The sequence below is a fragment of the Panicum virgatum genome, chromosome 5N, assembly GCF_016808335.1.
Source record: "Panicum virgatum strain AP13 chromosome 5N, P.virgatum_v5, whole genome shotgun sequence".
NCBI classification, from domain to species: domain Eukaryota; kingdom Viridiplantae; phylum Streptophyta; class Magnoliopsida; order Poales; family Poaceae; genus Panicum; species Panicum virgatum.
Genome location: NC_053149.1, coordinates 831,729 through 852,248, shown reverse-complemented (window position 1 = coordinate 852,248; position 20,520 = coordinate 831,729). Strand labels below are relative to the sequence as shown.

General features: G+C 44.8%; 2 protein-coding genes and 1 long non-coding RNA gene across 10 annotated transcripts; 1 reads left to right on the top strand and 2 right to left on the bottom strand.

Moving 5' to 3' along the window:
• The first annotated feature begins 2,095 nt into the window (after window positions 1–2,095).
• Window positions 2,096–4,749, top strand: LOC120676827 (serine/threonine-protein kinase AGC1-7-like). The gene is made up of 3 exons (XM_039958146.1): window positions 2,096–2,300; window positions 2,788–3,536; window positions 3,656–4,749. Exons 2-3 carry the CDS (start codon window positions 2,788–2,790, stop codon window positions 4,506–4,508), a joined length of 1,602 nt encoding a protein of 533 aa, XP_039814080.1. The 5' UTR covers window positions 2,096–2,300; the 3' UTR covers window positions 4,509–4,749.
• Window positions 4,750–5,250: 501 nt separating this feature from the next.
• LOC120676830 (putative ubiquitin-conjugating enzyme E2 38) lies at window positions 5,251–9,814 on the bottom strand. Of its 7 annotated transcripts, none has more exons than XM_039958157.1 (8): window positions 9,555–9,814; window positions 8,743–8,835; window positions 7,865–7,891; window positions 7,111–7,316; window positions 6,963–7,026; window positions 6,353–6,492; window positions 5,948–6,259; window positions 5,251–5,762 (listed from the first exon to the last, which is right to left on the bottom strand). In XM_039958157.1, exons 2-8 carry the CDS (start codon window positions 8,801–8,803, stop codon window positions 5,496–5,498), a joined length of 1,077 nt encoding a protein of 358 aa, XP_039814091.1. In that variant the 5' UTR covers window positions 8,804–8,835; window positions 9,555–9,814; the 3' UTR covers window positions 5,251–5,495. The 7 variants fall into 7 exon arrangements, with proteins under 7 accessions (XP_039814091.1, XP_039814087.1, XP_039814089.1 ...); XM_039958153.1 differs by having other exon boundaries at window positions 5,251–5,807; window positions 9,555–9,806; XM_039958155.1 differs by lacking the exon at window positions 9,555–9,814 and adding an exon at window positions 9,083–9,214 and having other exon boundaries at window positions 5,251–5,807.
• Window positions 9,815–11,976: 2,162 nt separating this feature from the next.
• LOC120676832 lies at window positions 11,977–15,709 on the bottom strand. 2 transcript variants are annotated; one of them, XR_005676005.1, is made up of 3 exons: window positions 15,291–15,709; window positions 14,746–15,030; window positions 11,977–12,161 (listed from the first exon to the last, which is right to left on the bottom strand). It is a non-coding gene; the product is annotated as an uncharacterized LOC120676832 (long non-coding RNA). The 2 variants fall into 2 exon arrangements; XR_005676004.1 differs by lacking the exon at window positions 11,977–12,161 and having other exon boundaries at window positions 14,691–15,030.
• Window positions 15,710–20,520: the final 4,811 nt, after the last annotated feature.

The window sequence follows — 20,520 nt, the reverse complement described above, 5'->3', positions numbered from 1 at the left end:
CAATTATTTTTATATTAAATTGACATCTAAATCCGAACAATTGATGTGACAGCTACTTAAAAAACAAACGAGACCTAGATCTTGTTTGGTTTTGTAGCATAAGCTACTGTAGCAAACTTTGACTATTAATTAGATATATTAAATAAAGTAATTTTACAAAACTAACTTCACAATCCCTACGCTACTTCGCGAGATGAATCTAACGAGGTCTTTGACCACATGATTAGAGGATGTTTACTATAGCTAATCATCGATTAATTACTGTCATTAGATTCGTCGTGAAATGTTACATCTATTCGTAAAGAGATTTTGCAAATAGACTTCATTTAGTATTACATACATGCAAGATTCTCTCGTAGCTGAACCAAATGGTAACATAAGAACTGTCTTGTTATTTCCACCAGTTTGACCCCCTCTCCATCAAACTCTCGAATCAAGTTTGAGAGAGAGAGAGGACGCTTGTTGGGATTGGGCCGGAGGAGCCTTGTTTGTAGTAGGCCGGTTGGGCCTGCCGCGCGCGTTGGAAACACCGTCCGCCTCCTGTTGTCGTCGTCGATCCCCGTCCTCCTCCTCCGGTCCTCCCTGCCAACGCCACCGCCCCACCTGACACGGACCTGGATCAGGTGCAATCACTATAGCGACTGCAACTTTAGCTGTCGCTCCATCCTGAGCGTCACCAGCGAATCGAAGTGCCACAAGGGGCTTTGCACTCGTTGGAGGGAAAAAGGAGAGACTTGGCGCTGGTGGGAGGGAAAGCACCAGCACTTTGGCGCCATTTTTTCTTTGCCGCGGGTAAAGGGCGGCCACCATGCGAGCGGCCGGCGCGCCATAGAACCTCCTCTGGGTTCATCGCCTTCGTCTGTTGCCGGAGTTGCGCAGCTACCCTGCCCCCTTGTGCAATCTCTTGTAGCACCAAACGTGCCGGAAAGTACCGAAGCAGTTGAGGCAGATGGCTCCATGGATGACGGCCAGCAGCTGCTCGAGGTTTGTGCTCTAGATTACTAATTTCTGTGTAGCTGAAGTACTACCGTAAATGAGCAAGATGGCTCCCACGATTGCAGATGCCCTTCATACTGTATGTTAAAAAATTAAGCAATTTCAGTACTAATTTAATCTAGAAGAAAAACTAACAAATTTGTGACAATAGATATGTGCATCGTGTGTGATCCAGGCATGACACATCATGTAGACAATACTAATCAACATCGATAAAATTAGTAGAAGGGATGCAACAGTTGCATACCCTGAGTTGACGCTAGTAGACATAGCGTTTGTTGATATAGTCGTTCAGACCGATGCAGTGGAGTCCATTGATTCTCCACCAGGAAGTAGTGGAAGACGTAGTAGATGATGTGGATCAATGAGCAGTCGCGTTAGATGCTCCCCAAAAAGCCCGGCACACTTGAGCAGGTGACACAGACGCAGACGTGGTTTCGGAGGCCTGCTCTTCCAATCCTCCGTGCGCGCGGAGGACTGGAACGGAGAAGCTTAGGAACAACTCAACAGAGAGAAAAATGCAACTGAAGGAAAGTTCTCGCGGAAAATGGAAGATGAACACCAAGAGTCACTCGTAACCTCTGAAAATAAACATGGGGGTTACTAGTAACTACAACCATAACCATGGGAGTTACTAGTAATCTCAGCCATAACTATGACCGTTACAAGTTTGTCCATCAACTACATTTAGTCTACCATTTTATTACATATTACATTTAATATGACCTTAGAATTTATTTGTTTCAATAAAATATGGGTCATACCCGTATTAAATCTAACAGAGTAAGCATGTGAATGAAAAAAAAAATCAAAGGAACTCCTCATATTGATGCTGAAAAGTCTAGTGTTCAAAGAAACATTCAGCTTGCCTGAAACAATATGCGCATGTTGCTGGTCTAAAGAAGAAAATGGCGCCAAATGCTGGTGCTTTCCCTCCCACCGGCGCGCCCTTGGAGGGCTTTTCCCTCCAACGAGTGCAGAGCCCCTGCCTGTATGTTGTGGCCCTTCGATTCGCTGGTGACGCTCAGGATGGAGCGACAGCTGAAGTTGCAGCATCCAGGTCCGCCTGACACCCCTCCCACTCCGTCGTCCTCCACATCCACGCACGCCTCTTAATTTTAGCAATGCACGCCACCCCTCGTCCATCCGCTTCCTCCATTCCACGCCCTGCCCTCCGCCACCGCCCGGTTCGTCTGCTCGCGGCGGCGCCCGCCGTCTGTCGTCCCCACCGATCCCATGGCCCTCTTCTCTCCCGCCGTTTGAAGCCCAAGCACCACGGGACCATATTGGATCGAATCGATTAGGTTCGCCTTCAATTCCCCCTCCCCCCACTCTCGTTTGGTCGGTCCTCTTCAAATATTATTATGTGTCCAAAGCTTGACTTCAGAATGCGTAATCGCTGCTAGTTATTGGAATATGCTTGCAGCGAGGGTGCGAGAATGCATAATTGCTAGTCAGGGAGCTCCAAAATAAAATTTCCATGTATTCCGACAAAGCTAAGGGGAATTGAATTGATCATCAGCTTTCCGTTTAGTTGCTTGGTTCGATGCCATGGTATGCCACCTTGTTGTGCTGAACCAATGTGATCCATGGTGTTCTGCCAAGAGCTCACAACTTGGGTCCATTTGACGGACCTGGGCAAAATAACCGCAGTACAGTACACTCTTGTGCTGCCAGCACGGGCACGTACCGATTTCTGCTGCAATAACTGCTTCATCCCGTCCGTTCATAATAGACATTCGTTATCGTCTGTCCTGATGTGATCCTTCCTACTGTCTTGTGTGATTTCAGATGAACTCCAGGTCATACAACAAGCTGTCTGCTGCAAATGACAAGATGGATTCCAATACCCGAGCAAATAACCATTCCAATGGTGCCTCGCAGCACAATCAATCTGGCCTGTCAACAAATCCATCTGCGGCCTCCAAACCAGAAATTCACTCGCGTATCCCCTCTGACAAGAAATCACACCACAAGATGTCTGATCCAGCTGACAAAAATATCCCAAGTCATGCGACAAATAATGCACCAAATCCTGTGCCAACAATGGTATCTGAAGCATCAGGAAAAGGTGACAAGAATGTTCGTCGAGGCAGCTTTGATACTTCTAGGAGTAACAGCTTGGATAGCTCCAGTACTGGCCATATGAAGCGGCATACTGGGAGCGATGGAAGGTGGGAGGCCATCCCATTGGCCACCTGCAGGGACCCACCTCTCAGCCTAGTCCACTTCAGGCTTCTGAAGCGCCTTGGCTATGGAGATATTGGCAGTGTTTACCTTGTGGAACTCAGGGGGACACAAGCTTTTTTCGCCATGAAAGTGATGGACAAGGAGTCGCTCATCAACAGGAACAAGCTGGTACGGGCAGAAACTGAGAGGGAAATCCTTGGTCTTCTCGATCACCCCTTCCTACCCACATTGTACTCTCACTTTGAGACCGATAAGTTGTACTGCCTTGTCATGGAATATTGCTGTGGTGGCAACCTGCATTCTCTTCGGCAGAAGCAACCTAACAGGCATTTCAATGAACAATCAGCCAGGTTGGTTCATCTAAGGTCACCAAGTATCATTTGCTTGATACCTCTGGCGATACATCCCGTACAATTCTTGCACATCAGGACATATCATTTGCTAATCTGAATTATATTTTACCTGCCAGATTTTACGCCTCCGAGGTGTTGCTTGCACTTGAGTACCTCCACATGCTAGGCATTGTCTACAGAGACCTGAAACCCGAAAATGTCCTGGTCCGAGATGGGGGGCACATTATGCGGTCTGACTTTGACCTATCACTGCGGTGTTCTGTCAGCCCAACGTTAGTCAAATCCTCATCGGTCCATGCAGGTGCCAATGGTGTTGAGAAGGGCCTAGTCCACACTGCGGGTGCTAGCCAAGGCTGCATGCAGCCATCAGCATTCTTCCCACGCATGCTCTCCAAGAAGAGCCGCAAGACCAAATCAGACTTCAGTGTCAATGGATCATTCGTGGAGTTCAATGCCGAGCCGACAGATGCACGATCTATGTCATTTGTTGGGACGCATGAGTACCTTGCACCGGAAATCATCAGAGGAGAAGGCCATGGCAGCGCTGTGGACTGGTGGACCTTTGGCATCTTCTTGTATGAGCTGCTACATGGCATGACACCGTTCAAGGGGAGTAGCAACCCTGCCACGCTCTGCAATGTGGTGGAGCAGCCACTGCGGTTCCCTGACAGCCCACCTGTGAGCAATGTCGCACGAGACCTCATCCGTGGGCTTCTAGTGAAGGACCCTCTGAAGAGAATTGCAACCAAGAGGGGTGCTTCTGAGATCAAGCAGCACCCGTTCTTTGAGGGGGTGAACTGGGCACTTGTGAGGGGTGCTCATCCACCTTCTGTCCCTGACCCTGTAGACTTCAGTCAGCTCAGATCTAAGGAGAAGAAGGTGACGGAAAGAACAGTGGCGACTGCCCCGAGTAGTTTACCAGCTGGTGCTGCTGCGGCCAACTCTCCCGCCAATTTTCAGTATTTCTAGGTCTGCACCCCGTCTTGAGTTTGGGTATTCGTAGGACTGAAAACCATAGATATAGATGTCTGTATTGTTGCCATTCCTCTCTATCTTTACTTCTCTTGCCATGATGTAGACACCTTGGGTAAAGGAAAGAAAAATATCTCACTCACCTCCAAACCTCTACAAAGTTCTAGGAGATACGCCAGGAAAAGAAAAATGTGAAATGATCATCCAAACCTCTACAAAATTATGCGATATCACAATTTCTCTATGTTCAAAGCATTTAATTAGGGAGAGAATTCTTCTGATGCCATGAACAAACACATTGTGGCATAGCTGCTGTTGAATGCTGAACAGATACACATGGCTACTACAGATTTGGTGAGTATACCGTTTTTTCCTTCTTCACAGTTATTATAATTCTTCGCAGCTTGGTAAAGTTAAAACTAGAATATGGAGCCTCACTCTGTCTGGGAGTTGCAAATCTAACTCCACACACACACACACACAACCGAACACCATTTGGCAGTATACCTCTGCCACTGACATGTATAACAATTTTGACAAGCCTATCTACTTTCAGTTATGTTTGAAGAACTGTATCTGCTTTGCTGGAAAGTACACATAAATTCTGTAGGCCATCAGTGCCACATGTGTTTGCTTTTTGCGCAACAGGTACTACTGCCATCTCCATGAAGATGCAGGCAATGCATAGGAAGAATCGCCATCAAGCAGGTTGTTCGAAGTCACAAGAATCCACAAAGTAGATTAGCACAGAATGAGTCTAATTTTTCTATATAATCAAATAGATGACCCATCACCAGAAATAGGTAATATCTGACAAGAACAACTCTTGTACCAGATACAAAAGCCTTTTCTACGCCATGCACCTTTGAGAACCTAGCACTATATTTAAGCGTGCGAATTGTGACCTATTACACCATTTCACCTTTTAATTAGGACTTCGGAAGGTGAAATGCAATGATCAGGTGTTGTTCTGACAAAAGAATTCTAGCTGATAGGCACTATCTCACCCACAGCTGATGCCTGTCTTTCCAGTTCCAGCAAGCGACTTCTGTTAGCAGCAAAGTCGGTCCTGAGATGTTCAGTGTACAGCGTCAGCGACTTTTTGAAATCTGCAAAGCACTTGTCACAGGCATATCTGGCGCCGCTTCCAGCAGATGATCCGACGACTGTCCCAGACATGTAAGCGCTGCATGCGTCGAGGAAGGCATGCTCACGCTCATGAAAGTGGCCTGCAACAAGGGTCTCAAAATGCTGCAGGGAAAGAGGAGTGTGTAAGAACAGTGGATGCTCAAAATGCTGCAGGGAAAGAGGAGTGTGTAAGAACAGTGGATGCAGAGCTTATTTGGATAATTGGAAATTGAACTCCATATATCGAATCCAATTATATCATCCATGAGAGCTGATATAACACTATCAAGAGATGAAGGATTTGACACCTTTGGAGGCTTCCGGAGTGAATATAACATTGTCTTGCAGGACAGCACAAAGGCTGTCTGATTGTAAACCAAGGAATTCTTTTCACCAGCTGTTGTTTTAGCAGAATTTTTGTTTGCAGGCTCATTGAAGTATGGCTTATCATTCAGCACAAGGCCCTGAATGGAGACCAGCACCTGCAGCATTGTTGAATTTGACTTGCCCCACTTCTCGCATCCATTACCCCACCAGGTATTCAGAAGGCTCAGGCAAACTTTTCCGCTCTCATACAGGTTCGGATTCAATCGAAGTCCACCTGAATGGTAATGAACTTTCTGCACAAATCAAGCAGATTTTACAAAATATTATGGGTGTCTATGACAATATAGAAATATTAAAGGGAAATATGGTGTCAACTGGCTGCGTACTGGTGGGCATTTTGGGTATTCAGAAGGAAAACGGACATCAAAGAAGAACAGTCCATCATGATATGGGGTTCCAGCTGGCCCAACTATAGCAGCCCTGAGCAGATCAATCCTGTCCTCGTAAACTCTAACATATATTGATTCTGCATAATTGAAACCAAACTGATCCAAGTTAACAGCAATAAAAAGAACACCCTAGCTGGTTTCAGTAGAAAATTCTCCAATTAAGAATAAGCACTATCAGGTCCAAATGTCAATCATACAGACATGATGTGCATGAGAAGTGGCATTGCGTCTGCCCTAGGCACATGGTATTATAACATTGTTTACATTTTTCTCATTTGTTTCCTGATATAAACAATAATTACATTGGAACACCTGCAGTATACTAGTGTGACAAGACTATTATGGAAAAGAATTATCAACAAAATGACATAAGTGATGATTGTAAAGAAACCATAGTGTGTCCTTTTTTTTCTCTCGAATATAGTGTGTCCTTTAGTTCTCCCTAGCTACAGTTTTTGGCAGTTCGGCAAAAATAAGAAACAAAACATTGATAAAACATCCTATAAAAGCTTTTTGGCCACAATATCTAATATACATATGAACTGACCGGGTAGATTTTTCTGTAGAAGATTCCATTCACTTTGGATTGCCTTCACCCAGTCTTTGGTGGCCTGGTCACGTATCTTGAGGTGAGAAAATCACAGTCGCATTTAATAGCTGAAAGGTTCACAAAATGTCACAGGCACACATGATACCTTTCCTGGTGATGTTTTTGCATAGTGGTGATCAGAGAAATCTTGAACAACATCAAAATGGTTAAATGACATGTAATCGTTACTTCCAGTTCCATGTTCAGTCCTTGCCAATGATGAAATCATACTTGAGCATTCATGTCTACTTGAACAGGGATCCAAATGACTCTTATTTGCAGTGACACTCAAAGAGGAGTGCGGAGCAGATGCTGAAATCGAGGATGTAGGTAAATGATTATCGAGTAAGGACATTACAATATAATTTGAGCATAGGACAGAGATATGAACCAAAATACAGTCCAGACTATCATCACAACTAGGTTTGCAGATTCCAACTGCCCCTCAACCAATGAAAGATAGCTACTTGAACCTTTGATAATGTTGAAAATGCAGTACTGCTTTAAAGATTAAGGGAATATAAGGGGCTAATTGGTAAGTATAAGAGTGAAAAATATTTAAAAAATCATACCAGTCCCCTGAGTAAGTTGAATCGCATAATCTAAGAGGGAGTGCACTTATGCAATTTATGACTGAAAATCTGCCCTCTTCTAGACAGAGCGGAGAGCACCTTAATAATTTACCACTTTTTCTCGGTGACCAAGATGTTTCCTATCAGTTGTATGGCCTTGTCAGCCTCTGGGCTGCGGCACTGTTAACAGAACATATAATACACGCGTTCGTACCAAATCTCATGTTATTTTGAGGGAAAAGATATATTATTAGGGCAGACAACAACATGTATAAAATTCAAGATTACCTTGCCAAAGCGGATCGATTGATTTGCCTGCACAAACAGATCATTCGTTCATTAGAAAAGCATTCAACTTATGAAAAAAAAGGATAAAAAACAGTGGGACTCACATAATTCATTGCACACAGATACAGAACATAACACTCACACAACCAGCAGTCTGAGTCACTGATCATATCAAGGTACTACATTTACTCTCCTGGTGAATGTATTACCTGAAGCATTATAGTTGTATGCATCTAAGCACCCAATAAGACACATAGCATGCCACTACCATTTTTCAAGTTCTTTTAGTCAATAAAAATGCTTTCTTTAAAGCTTACCTACGTCCGGTTCAGTAGTTCTCACAGAAGCAAGATATTTACAAATACAAAAGATGGCATCTTCAAGAGCTCTTGTATTTTGGGTGAGTTAGCTAAAAAAAGAAAAGGAAGACAAAAAACTCCTATCCAACAGAAACTCTATCTACCTCGTCTTCTATCCTCGTTTTCTATCCAGAGGGCGGGTGCCGCTGGGCATCTTTGCCTAGCGCTAAGCGCTAGCCATCTCTTTTTGGATTTTGGAGAAGCTGTTGTATTTCATCCCTTTTTCGCTAGCTATTTTATTTTACATAATAGCTATATCAGAATTTTAGCTATCCATAGATACAAGAGCTCTTGGAGATGCTCACAGAACCTTGAGTTAAAACACAGAACCTTGAGTTCTCAAACTATAACCACATAGAGCAACAGAATAACTGATGGACCATTAGATTGCCATGTCATGGCACCAGACCCATATCTGAGTAATCAAGGGCTCATAGAAGAAACTGTGCAGAAAGACAATCAGCAATTCAACAAGGTAGATAGCGCTGCTGATAACCAAGCCAAGGAAAGCTACATCACCTTTCTTCTTGGAATCCTTCTTACTGACACAAAACAGCTGCAGCAGCTTCTTGAGAGTCATCCTTCCTTTGAATCACCTCACACAAAAAACACCTGCAAGACATGAAACGCCATTGCTTGTAACTACAAACACGAAAGATGGTGTTTTTCATCTGCGAAACCACAAAGGTCAAGATCGCAGGCGCAGGAACGACAGATGCATAAACAGAAGCACCTTTAGAAAAAAATCATCTAATTTCGTCGCTAAGAACAAGTGAACAACCGAACAAGAAGAAAAGGAAAGGAGCAGTAGAGAGTTGATCATCTTAGTTGGAGAATCCCAACGCGGCAAGCATCTCACTCTTTTCTCTTTCCAGTAGCACGCTGTTTTCCAAGAACTGGTTTGTTGTGAGGCCCAGCCGTCAGCGACCGAACCCCCGACCCCAATCAGTGCTTGCGTGACGCCACGTCGGTCTCTCTCGGTCCAATGAAGGCGAGCCACCGCAAACACCAAGCGCAAGAACAGACAAAAAAAAAAGGAAAGAAATAATCCCGGAAGACTAGCGAGACCCCCGGAGCCGGAGGGGAGGGATAAACTTGAAGCGTCACCGTCCAGGAGCAGGAGCAGCGTGCATCACGATCAAGAACCCCACCGAGAAAAAGAAATGCGTCCATAGTCAAAGAATCAATCTTCCATGACACCATCAGGAAACTGGAGGCACGGCGGAGAAAAGAAAGAAGCCAAATAAAGAAAGCAGCGAGCACCGATCAAGAAGAAGAGAGTAAATTAGGAACGACGACGAGAGTTGGGGGGGGGGGGCGCTGCGACGCACCTTTGAGAGGTCCTGCGGAGCGCACCGGCGGCGGCCCTGGCGCTGGGGAGGAAGAAGAGGGTTTTAGTAGTAGGTGGCGAGAGGCGAGGAGGACCGGAATTGGGGGGAGCTTGGGATGCTTGCGACTGGACCGGACACCTTGCGTGCCAGGACGGCAAAGCGTAAGCTTTTCCTTCCTGAAATCGCTGCTCATGTCAAGGGCGCCGTCTCCTAACATAGCGTATCCTTCCTTCCGTTCCCTCTCTCTCTCTCACTCTCCTGTTTTTTTTTTTTTTTTGCAAAAGGAGCGACTGTATTAAACTATAGGGGAACTGTACAACCCAACTCTTTTACAGAAAAGACCCTTAAGAAACTAGAAATTACAACTGCCACACCAAGTTTCAGGGTCTTCACGTCTTCTTCCTCGATTCCGGACGTCCGCCGGAGTCAAGGCTATAGCCGCCGTCTGCACCAACGACGAAGTTTATAAGGTGGAGACCGCAGAGGAGGACTTACTGCTAGGCGACGAAGCCGAGTAAATGGCCTCCCAAGCACATCGGCCATCCCCGCCATCAGTGAAGACCGACAAGACTGTCCAGCAACGACCAGCAATAGCCCACTGTCCGCCGCCGCCGGCAAAGCACCCGACAGCCGGAATCCAACTCCCACAGACGGAGAAGACTGGAAGCTCCCATTCCATCGCAGGGATGAAGCAAAGGGACCTCACAACACTAGCTCCGACGCCTACACAGATGCCGAAACTAATATGGAGGACAGGCAAGCTCACCTGCTGAACGCCGGAGAAAAGGCCACCATGGCCACATCCACCGGAGAAGAAGGTGAGCACAAAAGTGCGGAGCGAGGACACCTCACTCGCAAGCTGTTGCATCCTCAACACCTCTCCACCAGCTTGACCGTCGGAGAAGACGAACTCACCGGATAAGAGGCAGAGGAACAAAAGCAACCGACGCCATGGAGACGACGTTGAAAATCTAGCTCTAGACCTAACCCTAGGAACTAAGCTATAGAAGGGACCCGGACGGCGATTCACCAAATCCCCACCCCCTCCGGCGCCGGAGCAGCCGTCGGAGGTGGAGATCTGGCGAGATCGACGCCGGACCCAACGAAGTCGCCTTTTGCCTCGCTTTCTGTAGCAGGAGGGGAAAGCGAAGTTAAGCTGGGCAGCAGGGCCTCTCTCTCACTCTCCTGTTGTGCAACATGTATGTAACAGGCACGGGTACATACATGGATACAAACTCTCTGCCAGTGTCCTAAATTGTGGAATACCCCCTATATACATATATAAAGTACTGCATTGTATTTCTCTATACTATAATCTATACTATAAAAGTTGAAACATTTGAAACCTTTTCTCACCAAAGTTAGGTCCACCGTACCCCACACGAAGGTTCCATTTGTCAGACCAAAAGGTTTGACGAAAGGGAGGGAAGATTGATTTCGTCAATGTTTTCCACCAAAATCCTATTACTTTTTACACCAGCAATTTCCTATACCCACATCTTGTACCCACATATTATTTTCCTTTAGCACACACATACTTTTCTTTGCATATTTATTGACCCATAATTCACGTTATTTTTTCTTTTGGAAGGATAATAATTGACATAATTGTTTATGGAAGAAAAAAAAAGTCGTATATTAACGTATCACTTTCCTTTAGTATACACATACTTTTCTTTGCACATACATTAATCTATAATTTACGTCATTTTTCATTGAGTAAATTGCATCTGTAGTACAACAACTATGCAAGTGCGTGCAAATTAGTCCAAGAACTAGTAAACTGATCAATCCAATACAAGAACTTGACACTTTGGTGCGCATACGGTCCAAATCCCGCCACATCACGTATTTGTCCACAGTGGACGATGAGGTGGTAGGGTGGGATCAGCTCAGCTTGACTTGGCTCAACTCATCGGAAACACGGGCTCTGAACGAGTGAACTTCTTGACCGTTTGAGTGATAAATTATATATGACACTTGTGCAACTCTTGAATTGAAACGCAACGTTCCAAACTATTTGTGTTCATAAATATAAAATGTGTGCAATACAGAATGCGTTTGAATGGTCTAACACAATTATTGACTGAATTTAACAACCAAGATAATGTATTTTATATCTGATGAATGGACTAAAAAAGCTACTCTTGAATCATGTGCTCCTACCACGTCCTCCTCCCCTGGCTCCTTTTCTGCCAGTACGTACTCCTGACCTTCCTCTTACCCTTGCAGTACCACTGCATGTCTGCATTCTGTAGGATGTTCATCATCTGTTGTAGTCTTTGCCTTTCTTTTTCTTGACCTTGTACTTGTAGCTCGGCCTCTACCTATATTCATTGCTGTAGTAAGCCTTTGTGGAGGTAGGTTATCCCTTTCCATAGCTACAAACATATTTTCATCCATCAACGGACCCGTGGCTGCATTGCTGACCGTGCTATGTTTTCCTACATAGTATTGACAAAGTTTAATATACCTTGGAATTAACTAATGTCAAATAATGTTGTAAAAATAACTAGATTGCTATACGTGACGTAGAAGATTAAACACCATAGTGTCAGCATTTTCACTAGGATCTAGTTCATTGTTCAGTCTAGCTGGCATAATCTTCTAAAAAAATAAAGACATCGATATTATGATTGGCATAGAAAATGAAAATCTTATGTCAAATGTAAACAAATTAAACAACATGCACCTCTAGTATGCTTGGGTCATCATATTCTTCCAATTCTTCTTCTGGATTAGGCATATTTCTCTTATCTGGATATTTGTGGCATGTTCTCTTATTGTGTGTGGATGATCCACAAGCACTGCAATGCATTGTCACTCCGTGCTTGCTAAGTTTGGTGCCACCTTCTAATTCAATTGGATTTTTCTTTCTATTCTTTGCAGGCCTCCCTACCTTCTTTTCATAGATAGGTGGCTGCACATCGACCCCATTCATTTTTTCCCATTGTATTTTGTCTCACAGTCCATATGTTATAGCCATATGCCTCCCTGTATGTTGCAATTGAATAGCACTCATGCACCATTGTTTCTGGCTTGATATCGTCATGCCTGAAACATGTAATGGCATGGCAATTGAATAGCACTCATGCACCATTGTTTCTGGCTTGATATCGTCATGCCTGAAACATGCAATGGCATGGCAGCAGGGTATACCTGTTAGCTGCCATCTCCTACAGTCACATGACCTCACATTTATGTCCACAATGTTAGTCCCATATTTGTCATTGACTGAAAAAAATCCCTCCTCCTGCAGGATATACCATACAAGATGCTGCTATCTCTATATGTCTATCAAGCTTCTTCTTCACCTTGGGACATATAGTGCTAGTCCACTTACCTGTAGCTTCCTGTTGCTTTGTATAAATTCTATTTGTGATTTGACACCTGATTTTCTCAAACATTGAGATTATAGGCATCTCCCTAGCATCTAGTATATACCTAAGGGAATACGAAAATGATGTTAGAAGAAGCTATGAAGTAACAATGTGCAATAAGTAATGACTTGGGGTATGAGGTAACTTACTTGTTAAAGACCTCACAATTATTGTTTAGTAGCAAATCACATTTAGGGAAATCACTAAAGAAAGCCCTAACCCAAGTACTAGGTGCCAATTCTTCAACCCATGCATATGCTTCTGGGCTATCCTTCTTCATTTGCTCCATGTTCTTCTCCCACTGAGGGATACTGCTAGATCTAGCTATTGCCCATAGATCATTCTTTAGTGTTTCCCCCTTGTGAATGGAGTTGAAATTTTGATACAAGTGCCTCACACAAAACCTATGTTCAGCATCAGGGAAAATATTGTTCACAGCATTGATCAAACCCTGTTGATACACACAAAACTTGTAAAGAAACAACCATAAAATTAAATATAGGGCAGTCACTAGAAGTTCTTGTGATGTACCTTTTGTTTGTCGCTCATAATGGTATAAGGACCTGTATTGAGGATATTTATGTCATTCTTCAGAGTAGACAAGAACCACTTCCACGTGCTTGTTGATTCAACCTCAACTACACCCATAGCAATTGGATATATGCACTCGTTTGGATCAATCCCCACTGCTGTTAATAGTTGGCCACCATGCTTGTTTTTAATATGGCATCCATCAATGCATATAATGGGCCTACATCCTTTAAGAAATCCTCTCTTACATGCATCTATGGAGTAATATAGTGTACTGAAATGTTCCATGACCATTCCAGTTTTAGGATACTGCAGTGCCTTCAATGTGAGGAAGAATGTACTTCCAGGATTAGATTTTCTGAGCTCTTCACCATAGTCCCAAAGCTGATTATATTGCCTTTCTTCATCACCGTGAATTATGCGCAAAGCTTCCTTCCTTGCCCTCCCTAACTTGTGTCTAGATGGGGTCATGTTGTACTCCCTTTGCACCTTAGCTGCAAAAGCCTTTAGACTCATTTTCTCATCATCTATGAACATGTTAATGTACTTCCTTGATAGAAAAGAAGCAGTTAAAGCCTTGATTTTCCAAGTTTTGTTGCAAGTATGAGTGCCAACATACTCCTTGATGAGCATGCTCTTGCTCCTGCTGTCAGTAGTTGCCTTAAGCTTCCATGGACAATCACCTTGGCAATACACCTCTAGCCTACTTTTCTCATTTCTGTCCTTCCGGAGATGTCTCCTTTCCCTAACGCTATATGCATTGATTGCTTTCCTTAACTCCTCAACATTTGCAAATACCATTCCCAACTTAAACACTGGTGCTACCATGTCAACATCTGCCCTGAAAGTTTTGACATTAAACTTCACTGGACTTGCATCAACATCTTTCCTGAGCAAACTGATATCTGAACTCCCCACGCCATCTTCGCCATTGTCTTCCTCTAACTCATTGTCACTGCAAACCTCCTTCCCTTTAGTTTTAGCCTCTTCATCTGTTAAAATATCATCCACATTTTGACCAAATAAGTCATCATCATCGATGTTGAGCTTGTAGTCACTGTCAATAAAGTCAGAATCCCCTTCTGAATCTTCATTTGCACCTAAGTCCTGCTCACCTTCTTCTGTCTCAATACCTTCCTGAGAACCCATTCTTGTCACCTCAAGACGACTAGACTTCCTCTCAGGGCTAGTATGTTCCACTTGTTGGAGTTGTTGTGTTCCATTGTGAAAAATGCCATCAAGGAAATTTAAATGGTCGACATACAGCATAATGTTCTTACAAGTAGAAGCCACATTTGACATTGCAATGATATCGGCATCACCCCTCAAACTTCTCAATCCATCTCCCACTGACTTCCCTGGTTCACACCAATAAACTCTTGTAGATGCTGAATTATTGCATTCTAGAATCCCCAAGAAATCATCAACATACAATAGGGACCATGTATCAGTATTACAAAAATCAAACCAATCTATCTTGTTGTCCATATATATCCTTTTCTTGCCAAGTCCACAGAAAAATCCTTTATAATGTATCTCTACACTGAAGTAATCATCATTTACATCTGCATTGGAAAATACCTTAGTCAAGAAAGTATTTAGCACAAAGCACTACCAAAGTGATTTCATTTTTTTATGATCTGAAACAACTCACGGTTGAGTGTTTCACATGCACTGCTCGCACATGCTACAAGCTAATAGGGCAAAGGTTTTTATGCAGACAAAAAAAGAACAGTGTTTCCATTCCAACTTCGATGACACATAGGAGTCAGGTGAACAAATCGCAAGAACAAAATAGTTGGGTTAAGATTAGGGGGCAACTAACCGTATGAAGGAGGACTAGCGTTGGGTTGTCTACGATGAGGCTCCATCACCGGCGGCAGCGGCAACTCGATCTCGATCACCGGCGGCAGTGGCGAGTGCCGATCACCAGCGGCAGCGGCGAGTTCCGATCGCCGGCGGCTGCGGCAAGTTCCGACGTGAAACCATATTTTTGTTGCCGCAAACCCTACGTGGGATCCCTTTGTTGCATGATGTCTATCAAGCCGGGCTGAGTCGTGCCGAGCCAATGTTTCCGCGAGCCAAGCTGATCCCACCCTGCCACCTCATCATCCACTGCGGACAAATACGTGACGTGGCGGGATTTGGATCGTATGCGCACCAAAGTGTCAAGTTCTTGTATTGGATTGATCAGTTTACTAGTTCTTGGACTAATTTGCACGCACTTGCATAATTGTTGTACTACAGATGCATTTTACTATTTTTCATTTGAAAGGATAATAATTGACATCATTATTTATGGAAGGAAAAGAAAGACGTGTATTATTGATGGTTTTGGAAGGATATTAATTGACATCATTGTTTTATGGAAGGAAAAGAAGATGTGTATTATTTTTGGAAAAAAAATAAACGACATCATTGCTTAATGGAAGAAAAATAAAAGGATTAATTGGATTCATGCCATTACAATTATTCGAGTTTACTGATCTGCCATTACAATTCATCATATTAAAATCATGTTATTACAATTTTACAACTCTATAAAACATGCCACTACGTACTTTTTCGTTGTGTTTCTGAAAATTTTTGGACCAAAATACTCTTGGTCTTCTTCTTCCTCTAATCCCTTCTCTCCTTCGTCTCTCTCCATGGTGTTATAGCCGCTCGATTGCTAGCTCTCGCCGGAGGGGAGGTCGCGCTTCGCACAGCCGTCGCGGCAAATGCCCGCACGCTACTGGGCGCCCAAACCTCGCGCGCGGGCCGCTCTCCGCGCGTCGCTCCCGCGCCGGTGGCCCCGCCCTTGCGCGGCTGCGACGACGCCGTGCGCCGCTCCCAAGCGATTGCGCCGCGTAGTGTCCCGGCCCGCCAGCCCGCAGCCTCGCCGCCCTCGCGCGCGCCATGCCCCGAGCATCGCGTCCTGACCCGCGCATGCTGCCTCGCCGGGGCGACGCCGCACACACCCGCTACTTCGGCGCGGCTCATGGGCGAGCCGACTGGCATCCGCAACAGCAACGCGGCCGACGCCTTCCCCTTCTTCCTGGTGGCACCCAACGCGGATGGCGCGGTGTCGGACGAGGTGGCGACGGCGGCCCCTGAGCGGGCGCGACACCGGAAGCATGTTGGCGGCTGTGGCCCCCGAGCGGGCGGCCACCGGAAGGGCAGGAGCAGGAGCTGGCTAGCGGCTGGAGCACGAGGAGGAGGCGCGCAATGCGAGCAGCAGCTACCCCACAGCCTCTACTGTCGATGGAATGGGGCATGCGCAGCTCCGCCATGGGCCGGCGGGCTTGGCTCCACTCCATTGAGGTGGATTGGAAAAAAAAATGGGGGAGTGGATTGGAGAGGGAGGTAGGGAAGGAGTGGAGCTGAGTGCGACCGACAAGGGGAGGGAGGGAAGGCAGCAAACCAAGCGAATTCGCGAGGAAGACGACAACGAATCAATGCTCCCTGCGGGTCTGCTCATGGAGAGAGAGAGGGGAAGGAGAGAGGACGAGAGAAGGAAGAAAGCTAGGTGTATTTTGGTCCATAAATATAAGGGTCGGTTGGATCCATGCCACTCTAATTTCTTGAAATTGGATTTCAGGTTGAAATCCATGCCATTGAGTGGCATGATTTTCAACATGAAACCCAATTTCACGGGAGTTATAGTGGCATGAATTGAATTTTCTCTAAATATAAAAAACACAGCGAAGAGGTACATAGTGGCATGTTTCATAGAGTTGTAAAATTATAGTGGCACGATTCCAATATGATGAATTGTAATGGCAGATCAGTGAACTCGAAAAATTATACTGGCATGAATCCAATTAACCCAAAATAAAATACGTATCTGTGGCGTACATCTTCCCTAGTCTAAATAAAAGCCTGCACAAAATCACCGTGAAATTGATCGCGTTTAAACCAGAACCGTAACCGCAAGGGAACTCATAGGAGCCTGCTTGTTTCCTCGTATAGTCGTATCTCAGCCTCGCGACACGCAAAAGCATGATTTGGGAAAGCGTCTTGCATTTCCTCATTGAGCATCCACGTCACCGCTGAACCACCACCGCGGCGCAAATCTAAGAGCCCCTTTCCAAAAAAAATTTGGCAATGTATGCAACAGTATTAAATATAAATTAATTATAAAATTAATTATATGGATGGACAAAAAATCGCGAGATAAATCTATTAAGCCTAATTAATCCATCATTAGAGGTTGTTTACTGTAATACAACATTGTCTAATAATTGCATAATTGAGTTCATTAAATTCGTCTCGCGATTTCACCCGGGGTTATGGAATGAGTTTTATCAATTATCCACATTTAATACTTCTAATTAGTGATCAAATATTCGAATTTACTATAGCGCATGAAAAATTTAGGGAACTAAACAGGGTCCCAACAACGGCCAGAGCACTGCCGTGGATTTTCCACCAGCTCCGGACCATGAGCCACATATGGAGCTGGTTGCAACTTCCACATATGGGTGAAACCATGAAAACGTGGCTCCAAACGGCTTCACGCAGCTCCTCCCACCCGTTGGATCTCTTTGTCCCCGTGAAGGGCCACGAGAGCACGGGCCGAGGCTAGGCTGTCGAGAGGAGGTGCAGGCGAAGGCCAGTGGCAGCGCGCCAGCGCGTGCGGGTGGAGCTCAGGAGGTGGTGGTGCTGGTCGGTGGGAGGAGGAGCGGGTGGAGACGGGGAGGTGGTGGCGCTAGTGGATGCCGCTGGCGGCAGGAGGAGGCACGCGGGGTAGGCGCCGGCAGTTGGGGAGGAGACGCCGCCAGTGGAAGGAGGCGCACGGGAGAGGAAATAAATAGAGGAGAGAGAATGAAAGCAAAAAATAAAATAGAAGGTAAAATAAAAAATTATTGAACATTTGACTTTCTTAATCCATTTATGAAAACATATGGTGAAACTATTTTACCAAATATTTTTCAAAACAATTTTAGTTCAACTAGAAAAGCGCTCCATCAAAAAAACCAAAGCCGAAGTTGTTTTCGGAGGGCTGGAACTTGCAAAAAAAAAAGCTCCTCCTGCAGCCGGAGACCGGAGCCGAAGCACCTCTCAGTCTATCAGCACCGCTCCGTCATCAAACGGCATGCCAAGCCGGCCAGTCCCGCACGTCAGGACGGTGGTAGCACACCCTGTATGGCACCGCACCCTACGTTGTACCCGCCCCAAATCTGCGACCCCGGCTGGCCCCGCTGCTGCATCTGTGTGGTGGAGAGAGAGGAGAGCCGATGGCGTTCGCTGGTTCTGCACGTTGTATGTGCAGATGCGCTGCATCAATAGCAGTACCGATAGCATTCTGCGGTGCAGCGTGTGCACCTGCATATTTTAGCGGCGTGTTTATAGCATAGCAGTGCAGATAGCATCAAAAAGAGCTCCAGCACTCCCAATTTGATGCTTCTGGAGCTGCTGATGGAGCACTCTGTTTGGTGCGGCTCCTACAGAAGCTACTAGTGGAGTTGCTGATGGAGCACTATGTTTGGTGCGGCTCCTACAGGAGCTACTAGTGGAGCCGAAGCTAGAGCCGCACCACACGGGCTCTAATTAGTAGTTGCGTGTTTCCTTCCTCTGCATTCATAAAGTTCACTTTATAATATACTTCCTCCTTCCCCGTTTATAAGGCATGGTGGAACATGACACGGTCTTCTAAATAATACTTTGACCATTTATTTATCATATATTATATCACTTTTGATTATAAATTTATAATCATTGTAAAATATATTTGATTATGATCCAATCATATGAAATTTGCATTATAAAAATAAAAATTTAATAGTCAAATTATTGGTCAAAGATGACAAGATTTGAATCTTGATATACGTGTATGCCTTATAAACAGGGAAGGAGGGAGTATATTTTAATATAGCACGGTCTCCAAAACTATAGTCTGACCATTTATTTATTCTATACTATAATTGGTATGATTATAAACTTAAGGATAATACATTTTCTTACAAATCTATCCATATCAAGTAAAAAATTGTAAGTGCACACCTTATAAAGAGGGAGTAGAGAGAGCAATTATAATTTTTTTTGTTTTGACAGCATCTGTAAGTGCACAAGGGGGCACGGAATCAGAAAAGGCATTAAAACCGCTTAACTATCTTTGTTGTGCAGATGCAATTCCAAGAAAATGAGTATGCTAGCTGCTTCACATTTCTACTTGAGTTGGTCACGCAAGGTCCAATCAATGTTTCTTAGTATAAAAACAAATATAACCTGAGTTATTTTATTTTTTTGTTTATTATGGAAAATTTTGACTGAGAAATTTCCATCGTGTAAACGTGAAGCTCAATGCTCTTCATTATGGAAAAAAATAAAAAATAAAATAACAAGTCAATAATGTCATGGAAGTCGAATGCACAGGTTGAAAAGATATAGGAGTAAGGAAAAGAACTCTGGTCGAGCTTAAAAAGAAGGAAAGAAACGGATTCCCCATATGAACAGGACGAAATGTTTCCGTCGAAAGAAAAGTGCAGAAATGGCGTTGTACTTCCAATTCCTGGAAGGTTTTCAAAATAAAAATGCTGCCATTCGGCGGTGAACCCCGTGGCGTGGAGTGGGAACAGCCGCGCGTCCATCAATCCTCCTGTAGCTGTACGGTCGACTCCGAGAATCCAGTCTCCTGTAGCTTCTCCACCTTTACTACCACCATTGTTTATAAGGTTTTTTTTTATTCCTGCCATTACAATTCTTCAACTTTGGAGAAATACCATTACAATTCAGCTATTTTGAAAATTACCATTACAATTCTTTATACATCTGAACCTTGCCATTTTATACGTCTTCTACGTGCTTGGGCCTGCTGTCAGGACGTATATGTGTATGTATATTCTATGGGGACGAAAACACTACTGCTGCTTCACTCCCTCCACTCAATGACGTGCGGGCCCCACTGGTCAGGTTCTTCTTCAACCAGAGCTCCCCTGCTTGAGCGGAGCGGCAAGGACAGGGGCGAAGGGCCGGCGAGCTCGGCAGCAGAGCGCGACGGGAGAGAGGAGGCGTGGTCGGGAGGAAGAGGATGGCCGGGGCGAGGGGCGAGGCGGGGCACGACCGGCGCGAGG

Coding starts and splice junctions, on each gene's coding strand:
- LOC120676827 (XM_039958146.1), top strand. CDS start 2,788: ATGAACTCCAGGTCATACAACAAGCTGTCTGCTGCAAATGACAAGATG. Junction 3,537..3,655: donor TTCAATGAACAATCAGCCAG/GTTGGTTCATCT, acceptor TTTACCTGCCAG/ATTTTACGCCTCCGAGGTGT.
- LOC120676830 (XM_039958153.1), bottom strand. CDS start 8,803: ATGACTCTCAAGAAGCTGCTGCAGCTGTTTTGTGTCAGTAAGAAGGAT. Junction 6,260..6,352: donor AATACCCAAAATGCCCACCA/GTACGCAGCCAG, acceptor TGATTTGTGCAG/AAAGTTCATTACCATTCAGG. Junction 5,808..5,947: donor CACTCCGGAAGCCTCCAAAG/GTGTCAAATCCT, acceptor CTTTCCCTGCAG/CATTTTGAGCATCCACTGTT.